Raw genomic sequence first — 12,793 nt, forward strand, 5'->3', positions numbered from 1 at the left:
CCACATCATCCTCTACTGATTTCCCAGGCATATCAGCAGGGAGCTGGATTGGAAGTGGAGCAGCTGGGACTGGAACCAGTGCCCATATGGGTTGCAGCTTAACCCACTACACCAAAATACCATCCCCGAATTTTGGATTTTCTAATTAGGGATGCTCAATCTATGTTAGCATTAGAACTGCATATGTAGTAATGCCATTATAAAATATTAAATTTGGTAAGTAACTTAGAAAACATTCCATTCAAACTCTGAGCCCTATTGAAAACACAAACATTTCTCTCTTGAATTGGAAATACACTCTACTTCCATTTTGGAGAATGCTTACTTCTGAAAGTTGGACATAGGTCATGTCTACATGAACCTTAAATATTTAGTTAATTAAACACAAAATCCAGCCAGGTGAGATTCAACAATGTATATGCTTCTTGTTAGCATGGTGGCTGGATTTGACAGGAGCAAGTTTGCTTTGGAATTTTAGGAGGTCTTCACTTCCCTTTCAGAGGGTGCTTTGGAAAATTGCTGTGGAGTCATGGGGGCACTTCAATCCAATTGTAAAAGTTTTCGCAAAGTAAGGTTTCCTGGGCTGTTTGGTGGTCTAATTTCTGTGACAGTTGCATTACAAATCTATTTTGCTTCAAGACTGTGAGCAGTGGGAACTCTGATTACAGATATCTTGCTACAAATATCTGGGGGATACTGAGTTTTCACCCCAAAGATTTATTCTTTGGGAATTCCTATGTTCACTTCCTTTCTCATCATCATCAGAGAAGAGTTGTATATTAGGAAGCAAATTTGCCATGGGAATAGGAGCAGCACCTGAGTTTCAGTTTGGGAATCTACAGTGCATTTGCATAATACTATCTTTTTTTATTAATCAGTATTTTACTTAAAAAAAGTGAACATGCCCATGTTGGAAAAAATATAAGCAAAACTTATTAAAAGTAAGAAGGTAAAAAAATAAAATCCCTTTCTCCACCTTTCTCTAACTCCCTGGTTCTACTTCTGTGTTAAAAGCTACTTAGCGGGGCTAGCACCGTGACTCACTTGGTTAATCCTCCACCTGTGGCACCGGCATCCCATATGGGCGCCAGTTCTAGTCTCCATTGCTCCTCCTCCAGTCCAACTCTCTGCTGTGGCCCGGGAAGGCAGTGGAGGATGGTCCAAGTGCTTGGGCCCCTGCACCCACATGGGAGACCAGGAGGAAGCACCTGGCTCCTGGCTTCGGATCGGCACAGTGCGCCGCCATAGCGGCCATTTGGGGAGTGAACCAACGGAAGGAAGACCTTTCTCTCTGTCTCTCTCTCTCACTGTCTGTAACTCTACCTGTTTAAAAAAAAAAAAAAAATGGCTACTTAGCATCCCAACAGGAAACTTCTGTTTATCACCTATTTCTCTTTTACACAAATGGGATTGTAATATTTTCTTGCCTTTATATAGCTATACCTGAGTGAGTTTCCATGTAGGTACTTATAGCTGTAATCTATATTTTATAATAGCCAGTTTGATGATTGAACCATAATTTATTTAAATAGTCTTTGTATATACATCTTTGTGCACTTGTTCACACCAGTGGAATACTTGAGCCAAAGTGTTTGAGCTTTCTTAGACTGATGAACACTGCCACATTGCCCATCAAGGACACATCTCAGCTTCCATCATAATTGATATAATTTAGCATGGAAGTTCTCAGAATCTTCTGGGTACATAGATGACTCCCTTATGGAAATCAAGTATTCCTTTAAAATCTGACACTAAGTTTCAAGTCTTCCGGAGCCATTCACTGTCATCTGTCTCACTTTGTTGTGATGTAAGTACCTAAACAAAAACACATTCTTTTAAATGTTCAAACTTAGGGGTGCAATAAAAAAAAATCCATGATACTGAATGTTTTGATATTTAGGGAATTAGAACTAAGCTGGTTGTGTGCAAAAAAAAATTAAGATGTTTTGTTGTAGTAATCTTTTATTTTAGAAAGTATTATGACTTGTTAATGAATTTTTGAGTTATTTTTGGACACAGTGTCTTTTAAGATACTGACTTAGTGTGGCATATTCTGAAGCAGTTCATTCCTGTTTTAGGGCACGCAGCATTGTAAGTCCTATATGTAATGAACTGGAAATAGGAATTTAATTTGTATTTGCATATAACAGTGTATTAGTTTAATACGACAGTCTTTCCTAACTGCATTTGTTTTGTACCCAGGAAGCGTCAGGACAATCATGCCCTTGAGAACTTTAAACTCTTCAGGTAACCACTTTATTTTTAAACTGTCCCAAAAATATGCTTTGTTTTCCATGTTATGAAGACTTGTAGTGGTTTTGTTAAATGTACTGTTCTCCTTTTCCAAAGTTATGTGATAATCTTTGATTCTTATTACCTTGGTCTAGCATTAGTAATAGCTGTTTTTAAGCTATAAAAATATACCTATATTTAATATTTATATATTATATAAAATGTTCTGTTTTTATATGCTATTTGCTTTGTATATTTTATTAAAATGCGTTTTAGGCATTATTTACATTTAGACTATGGTAAACATTTTATATAAACAAATATTTTATATTAATTATAAATTATATCACTAGATGTGTACTTAACATGTAAGTCAAAACTTGGATAAGAATGGTGTTAATCTTGTTAATCAAGGCTTTAAACATACTATGAATACATAAATAATAATTATATGTGAAGCTTTATTGCATCTAGTTTTCTATCTAAAACTATGGAATATTTAATAGGATGACCAAATTTCCAATTTCAAAGAGATTTATACTTACGACTTAATGCTAAATTTGAAATTAATATCCTTTAATTGTGAAATTAATGCAATAGCTATAGAAAGAATGCTTTGGAGTAAAAAAAAAAAAAAAACTATCCGATTCCAGGTTGGCTGTTTAGGATTGATTTGGATTTCTCATTTGATAATTGCTGTAATGATATTTTTGTGTTTTCTTTTCTCGTAGGTCATTTTGTCTTAGTGAAACTGGTGATTGAACTTTGCTGTAGTTGATGGGCAAAATTTCTCCTAGACTATCCATCATCCCAATTTCGTTTTAGTAGAAAATATTCAAATGCCATAAGATATCTTTATATATTTGCACTTAACCTTTGGATGGACATTTCTGCAATGGAGAGAACTGTGTTATAGCCCTGGTCCAAGGACATCACCATCTAATGCCCACTGACTACAGCGTGGGCATACAAGTTTCCAAAGAGAAGGAGCAATCACTGAATTTGCAGATACCCTGGAACATGGAAGCAGCCAAGCTTTAAAAAAGCACAGCTTTGGAGACACTCCATGAGTCTGCACGGCTTTCAAGCAAACTAGCACTTAAGACCTTGCATCACAAAATGGACACTGGGGACACAGCTCTAGGACAAAACGCTACCTCAAGGTCTGGAGAAACTGATAAAGCATCAGGTAGATGGAGACAGGAACCATCAGCTGTAATTAAGATGAGCACTTTCGGCAGTCAAGAAGGACAGCGGCAACCACAAATAGACCCTGAGCAAATTGGAAACACAGCATCAGCACAACTGTTTGGTTCTGGGAAGCTAGCCTCAGCTGGAGAAGGGGTGCAGCAAGTCGCAGAGAAGCAGTACCCACCGCCCCGCCCCAGTCCTTATGCATGCCAACATTCACTCTCTTTCCCGCAGCACTCATTGCCACAGGGGGTCCTGCACAGCAACAAGCCCCATCAGAGCCTCGAAGGCCCTCCGTGGCTCTTCCCTGGCCCTTTGCCATCTGTCGCCTCCGAGGACTTATTTCCCTTTCCTATCCATGGCCACAGTGGTGGTTATCCTAGAAAAAAGCTTTCAAGTCTGAACCCTGCTTATAGCCAATACTCCCAGAAAAGTATCGAACAGGCAGAAGATGCTCACAAGAAAGAGCACAAACCCAAAAAGCCCGGCAAATACATTTGCCCTTACTGCAGCAGGGCGTGTGCCAAACCAAGCGTACTGAAAAAACACATCAGGTCCCATACTGGGGAGAGGCCATATCCATGTATACCTTGTGGTTTCTCTTTCAAGACAAAGAGCAATTTGTACAAGCACAGGAAGTCACATGCCCATGCAATTAAGGCAGGATTAGTACCTTTCACAGAGTCAGCTGTATCTAAATTGGACCTGGAGGCTGGTTTTATTGATGTAGAAGCAGAAATACATTCAGATGGTGAACAGAGTACAGACACAGATGAGGAGAGTTCTTTGTTTGCCGAAGCTTCTGAGAAAATGAGCCCCGGCCCACCCATCCCGCTGGACATCGCCAGCAGAGGCGGCTATCATGGGTCCTTGGAAGAATCGTTGGGAGGTCCAATGAAGGTGCCGATTTTGATTATCCCCAAAAGCGGGATCCCTCTACCGAATGAGAGCTCTCAGTATATTGGCTCTGATACGCTTCCAAATCCGTCCTTAAATACGAAGGCTGATGACTCTCACACGGTTAAACAGAAACTTGCACTAAGACTGTCGGAGAAAAAAGGACATGATTCTGAGCCCTCTCTCAACCTTCTGAGCCCGCACAGTAAAGGAAGCACTGATTCTGGTTACTTTTCTCGCTCAGAAAGTGCAGAGCAGCAAATAAGCCCCCCCAACACAAATGCAAAGTCTTACGAAGAAATCATCTTTGGAAAATACTGTCGGCTTAGCCCGAGAAATGCACTCAGTGTTACACCCCCGAGTCAGGAGCGTGCCAGCATGGGCAGGAAGGGCCTGATGGAACCATTACCTCATGTCAACACCAGGTTAGACATCCAGGTGTTTGAGGATCCCGTCTCACAGCTGATCCCCAGCAAGGGAGACGTTGACCCCAGTCAGACGAGTGTGCTGAAATCCGCTAAGTTCAACAGTGAGTCCAGACAGCCCCAGACGATTCCATCATCTGTCAGGAATGAAGAAAAGCTTTACCCGGGACATTTCCAAGGCAGCAACCCAGTTCTCTTAGAAGCTCCTGTAGACGCTTCACCCCTTATTAGAAGCAATTCAATGCCAACTTCTTCGGCAACTAATTTAAGTATTCCTCCTTCCTTGAGAGGGAGCCATTCCTTTGATGAAAGGATGGCGGGCTCTGACGACGTGTTCTATCCTGGCACCGTGGGCATCCCCCCTCAGCGCATGTTAAGACGACAAGCAGCGTTCGAGTTGCCTTCGGTACAGGAAGGGCACGTGGAGGTGGAGCACCATGGCGGCAGGATGTCCAAGAGTGTCACTGGCTCATCCTTGAAGGAGAAGAAATTGGCTCCTGGGGATAGGGTTGGGTATGACTATGATGTCTGCCGGAAACTCTACAAGAAGTGGGAAGACTCGGAGACACCAAAGCAAAGTTACAGGGACATTTCCAGCTTAAGTTCTTTAAAACACGGTGGAGAATACTTCATGGATCCCATGGTACCACTGCAGGGTGTGCCAACCATGTTTGGGACCACGTGTGAAAATAGAAAACGCCGGAAAGAGAAGAGCGTGGGAGATGAAGAGGACACCCCCATGATTTGTAGCAGTGTTGTGAGCACTCCTGTGGCCATGATGACTTCAGATTATGACCCCAAGTTGCAGATGCAGGAAGGAGTAAGAAGTGGATTTGCCCTGGCTGGGCACGAGAACCCTTGCCATGGTCACCCTGAGCGTTTTGACCTGTGTCGGCCCCCGCTGCAGTCTGGAAGTCCATCTCTTGGGTCAGAAGAGTCACCGTCAGCCACAGATTCAGACAAGGTGTCAGACGTAGGGGGCAGGAAACCCCCTGGAAATGTGATTTCTGTGATCCAGCACACAAATTCCCTAAGCCGACCCAATTCATTTGAAAGGTCCGAGTCAGCCGAGCTGGTGGCTTCCACACAGGATAAAGCCCCTTCACCTTCTGAGACTGGTGACAGCGAGGTTTCTGAAGCTCCCGTGAGTCCAGAGTGGGCTGCAGCCGGAGACGGTGCAGACGGTGCGGGGAAGCCTTCGCAGGTCCCGCAGGTGCAGCAGCAGTCCTACCACGCGCAGCCCAGGTTGGTCCGCCAGCACAACATTCAGGTTCCGGAGATTCGAGTGACGGAGGAGCCCGATAAACCTGAGAAGGAGAAAGAAGCCCAGAGTAAAGAGCCAGAGAAGCCTGTGGAGGAATTCCAGTGGCCCCAGAGGAGCGAGACCCTCTCCCAGCTCCCCGCTGAGAAGCTGCCGCCCAAAAAGAAGCGTTTGCGACTCGCAGACATGGAGCACTCCTCAGGGGAGTCCAGCTTCGAATCCACAGGCACAGGCCTCTCTCGCAGCCCCAGCCAAGAAAGCAACCTGTCCCACAGCTCCAGTTTCTCGATGTCTTTCGAAAGAGAAGAAACCGTTAAGCTCACAGCGCCTCCTAAGCAGGATGAGTTCGGGAAGCATTCAGAGTTTCTGACCGTCCCTGCTGGTTCCTACTCGCTGTCTGTTCCAGGCCACCACCACCAAAAGGAAATGCGGCGCTGCTCATCAGAGCAGATGCCTTGTCCTCACCCAACGGAGGTCCCAGAAATTCGCAGCAAATCGTTTGATTATGGGAATCTGTCCCACGCTCCTGTGGCCGGAGCTCCGGCCTCAGTGTTGTCGCCGTCCCGGGAGAGAAAGAAATGCTTTCTGGTGCGCCAGGCCTCTTTCAGCGGCTCCCCAGAAATCGCCCAGGGCGAGAGTGGCGTGGACCCCAGCGTGAAGCAGGAACAGATGGAACAGCTGCAGGCCGGCCTCAGGGCCACATGGCACCATGGCCCGTCCTCTGGGCTCCCTCCTCTTCCAGGGGATGACCCAGGAAAGCAGGTGGTGGCTCCTTGTGCTCAGTTGAGCTCCGGGCCACACCACCTCGCCCAGCAGCAGATCATGCACATGGACAGTCAGGAATCTCTGAGAAATTCTCTGATACAACCAATGTCCTATATGACAAGCAAGCACTTACCTGAGCAGCCTCCCTTGTTTCCACATCAAGAGACTATTCCATTTTCTCCCATCCAGAATGCCTTGTTTCAGTTTCAGTATCCCACCGTGTGTATGGTTCATTTACCTGCTCAGCAGCCTCCCTGGTGGCAGGCACATTTCCCACCTCCGTTTGCCCCACACCCTCAGAAGAGCTACAGCAAGCCCTCTTTCCAGACAGAAATTCATTCTAGCTATCCCCTAGAGCACATCGCCGAGCACACGGGAAAGAAATCTGCTGATTATGCACCCACAAAAGAGCAAACTTACCCGTGTTATTCGGGAACATCAGGGCTACACTCAAAGAACCTTCCTCCAAAATTTCCACCGGACCCGAGTGGTAAGTCAACTGAAACTCCCTCTGAGCAGGTTCTTCAAGAAGATTTTGCCTTGGCAAATGCTGGGCCTTTGCAATCCTTACCGGGAACGGTGGTGCCCGTTCGGATCCAGACACACGTTCCGTCCTATGGAAGTGTCATGTACACAAGCATTTCTCAGATACTTGGGCAGAACAGTCCTGCCATTGTCATATGCAAGGTCGATGAGAATATGACTCAAAGAACACTGGTAACCAATGCAGCCATGCAAGGAATAGGTTTTAACATTGCCCAGGTGCTGGGGCAGCATGCAAGCTTGGAAAAATACCCGATTTGGAAAGTACCTCAGACCTTACCCCTTGGCTTAGAATCCTCCATCCCCTTATGTTTACCGTCCACCTCAGACAGCGCTGCCACCCTTGGAGGTAGCAAGCGAATGCTTTCTCCAGCCAGCAGCTTGGAGCTCTTCATGGAAACCAAGCAGCAGAAGAGGGTCAAAGAAGAAAAGATGTATGGACAAATCGTGGAGGAACTGAGTGCCGTGGAGCTAACCAACTCAGACATCAAAAAGGACCTCTCCCGCCCCCAGAAACCCCAGCTGGTTCGACAAGGATGTGCCTCTGAGCCAAAGGATGGCTTGCAGTCGGGGTCATCTTCCTTCTCCTCCCTGTCGCCCTCCTCGTCTCAAGACCATCCAGCTGTCAGTGCACCCTCCAGGGAGCCATTCCCACCCAGCAGGGAGATGCTTCCGGGTTCCAGGGCAGCCGCTGTGGGGCGTAAGTGCAGTGGACCTTCAGATAGCAGAGAGTCCTCCGATGAGTTAGATATCGATGAGACAGCATCGGACATGAGCATGAGCCCTCAGGGCTCGTCCTTGCCCGCAGGAGATGGTCAGCAGGAAGAGGAGGGGAAGGGCTCGAAGCTGCCCATTGGCATGCTGGTCCACATGGCCTCTGGTCCCAGTGGCAACATGGCCAACTCCACTCTTCTTTTCACGGACGTGGCAGATTTCCAGCAGATTCTTCAGTTCCCCAGTCTGCGGACAACAACTACTGTGAGCTGGTGCTTCTTGAATTATACAAAACCCAACTTTGTGCAGCAGGCCACCTTCAAATCCTCGGTTTATGCTTCATGGTGCATTAGTTCCTGTAACCCAAACCCATCGGGATTGAACACCAAGACCACTCTGGCTCTTCTGAGGTCCAAGCAAAAAATCACCACAGAAATTTATACCCTGGCTGCCATGCATCGGCCGGGAACGGGCAAGCTGACTTCATCAAGTGCTTGGAAACAGTTTTCTCAGGTAATCAATGCTGTTTGGGAAAGTACCTTGTGTTGTATTGATGATTGCCAAACAGACTACACAGTGAGGGCTCTAAGGTCTGGGTTGGAGGAATCTTCATCATCTCTGGCCTCCCCCAGGGGTGGGAGAAGCCCCCAAAACTCCAAGTATGTCCTTCATTCAGGTGCCATGAAATTCTCCCACTCAGGTTGATGCTTGTAGGTTCTTCACCCTCTGACCTTGCATATCTGCTTTCTTTTGGTGCAAGGAATTTAGGGAACTGTTGAGATGGGGGTGCGGAACAGGGTGAATGCTGAAAGGAAAGGCCAAGAGGTGGGCAGAACTGAACTTGGCAAATGCCAGAAATGGACATGGCCTCATTGACAGGACTTCTCACTGAAATTGGTTTCTGTGTCTCTCCTTCAAAACTTTCTTTTCCACGTTGGTGGCCATTGCTGTATGAACAACCAATGCCTTATATGTATAATTAGAAAATATATTAATAAGGGGCATTTTAGAATTTAATAATTAATAAAAAATAACAAAAAATATATTTTAAATTATGTCAGTTACCATTTCTCTTTAATAATTTTGAGACTACTTCCTAATTAGTAGAGATTTTTTTAAAAATTTCTACTTCAAAATACAGAATGTATTTTTAAGTCTTTATTACCATTGCATGGAGTGAACATTTTTAAGCAAAATGTTAAGTTTATTCAGTGGAAACAGTCATTCTCTCTGTGTCTGTTACTTTACATAAGCAGCCCATGGCCTATTAGCATGGAGTTCTGGCAGATTTTCAACATGGAAGCATGGGGTATGGGCGCTGCTGTTTCTTAGAGAACGCATGGGAAATGATTCTCTCTTTTTGTCCTACAGATGAAACCTGATACAGCCTTTTTATTTGGCAGCAAACTAGAAAGGAAACTAGTGGGAAGTATCTTAAAGGAAAGAGGGAAAGGAGATATGCATGGAGATAAGGATATTGGATCCAAACAAACTGAGCCAATCCGAATTAAAATCTTTGAAGGAGGGTAAGGAAACCTAAGTGCAAATGTAAAAGGGTCACTTGTGTCAGAGTACATGGTCCTGACATGGACAGAGTAGTGTCTACTCCAGTTGATTCATTTCTCGTCGCACTTTGAAGTCTGCCTGATAGTAGGTATTGAGTTTGTCCCTTTGCTTTTGGGACTTCCTTTTAATGAAAATGTCCCCAATATGTACAGTTTGTGCCTCTGCCTTAAATTTTCACACCTCTGACTTAAAATGGACCCTACTAAATTGGCATACTGTTGCTACTATCCAAGTTTGTTCATTCTTTGATATTTTAGTGGGCATTTGTGTTACTAATGGACGCATTTTTATTCTATGCTTGTAAAAATGAAATTGTACATAATCCTAGAAACTAGTTAATATGTTGGTTTTCTTTTATTATTACTTAAACTGTAGACATGACTGGAATTCTGCCAGTTCCATCAATGTCTTCTTTTAGTTTCAGGATCCAAGTCACGATATTGTAGCATATTGAGTTATCCTATCTCCCCAGTCTCTGATCTATAATAGTTTTTCTGTATTTGGGAATTTCTTTTTAAATGTTGACTTCGGAGCCATTGAAACTCAGTTAGTAAGAATAAATGGTTTTATTATACAAACAGTGAAGAAATTACGTATGTATTTAATAACTAGTTTTAGATTTTGATAGAAGTGTCTCTAAATCCAGTCACAAGAAAGGAACATTCCAGATTTGTGCTTTTAAATAAAAAAAAAGTTATAATATGTTAACCATATTCTGGGATTTATGATGTAACTATCCTATCTCTACAAAAGATCTATAATTCTCATACTTTCATAAACATGAATTTATTACAATTATATATGAATGACAAAGTACTGTTACTTGTTTGACTATGAAATGTTGAATGTTTGGTGAAATGAGATACTGATTTCTCACACAGTTTTACCAGTTTGGAGATTATTATTGTTTGTTCTCCCTTAGATTTTGCCACCTTCAATGTCTAGTGATTTTCCCTTAAACCACAGTTGTGTGTAATCATCAATCTTTTGATATCCATCATCTTTTAACATAAATGAGAGAAATATAGATTGTGCCTGTCCTCAGAGACCGAGAGGTCCCTGTGCTGGGTCAATACTTACATATTCAGCAGCCTTCATTGTGGTGCCCCTGTTCCACTAGATTAGTGAGATCTTCACAGTCACTGTTAATGGGGAGCCCATCTCCACTAATGAAGCACACAAGTGAAAAAGCATACATGAACATTTTAGTGCTGTGTTTTGATGATGCAAAAAAGTTAATGCCCAAATTTCATGTCCCACTGCTTTCATTTCCCTGTGCTATAGTCTATGTCCTGATCATTTCTTTATCTGTGACCCAGTTTTTTTTTTTTTTAAGAAATTTATTTATTTATATATTTGAAAGGCAGAGTTACAGAGAGGCAGAGGCAGAAAGAAAGAAAGGTCTTCCACCCAGTGGTTCGCTCCACAATGGCCACAACTTCTGGAGCTGGGCCAATCTGAGCCAGGAGCCTGGAATTTCTTCTTGGTCTCCCTCATGGGTGCAGGGAGGGCTTGGGCCATCTTCTGCTGTTTTCCCAAAACACATTAGCAGGGAGTGGGGTCAGAAGTGGAGCAGCCGGGACTCAAACCAGCAGCACCCGTATGGAATGCTGGCACTGCAGATGGCAGCTTTTCCAGTTACACCACAGCGCCGGCTCCTTTGATCCAGTTTTTGTCTGATGGTAGATAGGTGACCACTGCACTCTGTTACCACCTCTTGTTTTGGCCATTGCAAAACAAAAGTGATAACTTAAAAAAAAAAAGTGTTACTAAAGACATTTTTAAGTGTGTATATTCCTTGTATTATCTAATTGATGCACTTAGGAATTCCATTAAATATATTTTAAAATTATTTTTAAAAATTCATTAACTGTCCTACCAAATAGATTCTTAGATCTGTCAACTATTATATTTTATCTGTACAAGTTTTTTTTACTATGCAATTAACATGTGATATAGAACTTTACTGTATTTTCATTCTGGAAGCAAGTTAACAGCTTAGATATTGAAATAAAATTATATTCTCTGGGAATAAACTGTATTTCCTATCAGTTGTGATGATGGACTACAGTAAAATTGAAGAATCCTTCCCTAGGATGGGAAGTTTTACTATTCTCTTAAATCTGTATATATGGAACACATGACATTTGTCCCCTTTATATAAGTAAAAAAGAAAAAACAGAAAAAGCTTTCTATAAAATTGTTTTATTCTACAGCCCTTAAGCAATTCCATCTAGTTAAGAGGCAGAGTAGTGAAAATGGAAAGTGGAAGATATTTTGCATCTGTAGGTTCTTTTCTACTTTATTACAAAAGACAATGTGAGATAAAAGCTACAGTTCCAACTAATTTTAAAGAACAAGTTGGAATTGAATTCCTTGTTAAGGGGAGGAAATTTAAGGCAGCACAAGGCTTGTAAAATGTATTTGTATTTTTGACTCCTCTTAAATCTCACTTGGACTGATATTGACCAAAAAATAGATAATGTTAAGAGTTGCTATTTAAATATATGAATGGATTTTTCTGCCTTAAATACACCTTCAGTAGGTTGGATCATTAAAACTGAATTTGCTTTTATTCTTATATGTAGATTAACTAGGACAAAATAGGGGCGTTTGCAATGCTCTTAGAATGTTTTAAAAAATTGTGATTGTAGTGCCTTAAAGTGAATCTACAGTGAATTAGGGCCTTTTGCATGTCAGCTTACCTCTGGAAGTTATCAAAAGGTCCCTCTGCCCCCGAAAAGAATATTTTCATATGACATTAGAGCTGTAATGCTAGCCTGCGTGTGATTTGAAATAATGCTATTCACTGAATAATTTAGTAGAATGTTAGTGTATAATATGCCATGTTTCATTGTATTCTAGACAAAATGGAATGGTTGAGCATTGGGCAGGCTTCTTACCTTGGTTATCAAAGGAAATACCTAAGACTTTGTTCTTCTAACCAAGGTGATTAAACTAGATGACCTCAGATATCCTTTCAACCATCTCTATCAAATCCTTCTGGAAACAAATGCAAATTTGATTAAAAATAGACTCTCTAGTTCTCATTATGTAACAGCACCTTTAAGAAGCCTTTTGAAATTTAGATTCCACATTAGTACAGATCCACGCATGGGCTTTGGGAAGAGCAGATCAAATCTGTAGACAACAGTTGGTGAGCTGAGCTCAGCCTGTTTAAACCAGAAATTTCTGAGAC

The 12,793-nt window shown here is 42.7% G+C and overlaps 1 protein-coding gene across 25 annotated transcripts in view; it reads left to right on the plus strand.

The window, feature by feature from the left end:
• HIVEP2 (HIVEP zinc finger 2) overlaps positions 1-12,793 on the plus strand; it is a 214,846-nt gene that overhangs the window by 187,412 nt on the left and 14,641 nt on the right. For all 25 annotated transcript variants that reach the window (XM_089333692.1, XM_070073481.2, XM_051855303.3 and 22 more), the window contains 3 exons: positions 2,203-2,247; positions 2,964-8,541; positions 9,400-9,554. In XM_089333692.1, coding sequence (XP_089189818.1) covers positions 3,352-8,541; positions 9,400-9,554 — 5,345 coding nt within the window. In that variant the 5' untranslated portion in view covers positions 2,203-2,247; positions 2,964-3,351. The remainder of the gene's footprint in view (positions 1-2,202; positions 2,248-2,963; positions 8,542-9,399; positions 9,555-12,793) is intronic.

This window comes from Oryctolagus cuniculus, chromosome 5 (genome assembly GCF_051225735.1).
Source record: "Oryctolagus cuniculus isolate XC-2025 breed Fujian yellow rabbit chromosome 5, ASM5122573v1, whole genome shotgun sequence".
Taxonomy (NCBI): domain Eukaryota; kingdom Metazoa; phylum Chordata; class Mammalia; order Lagomorpha; family Leporidae; genus Oryctolagus; species Oryctolagus cuniculus.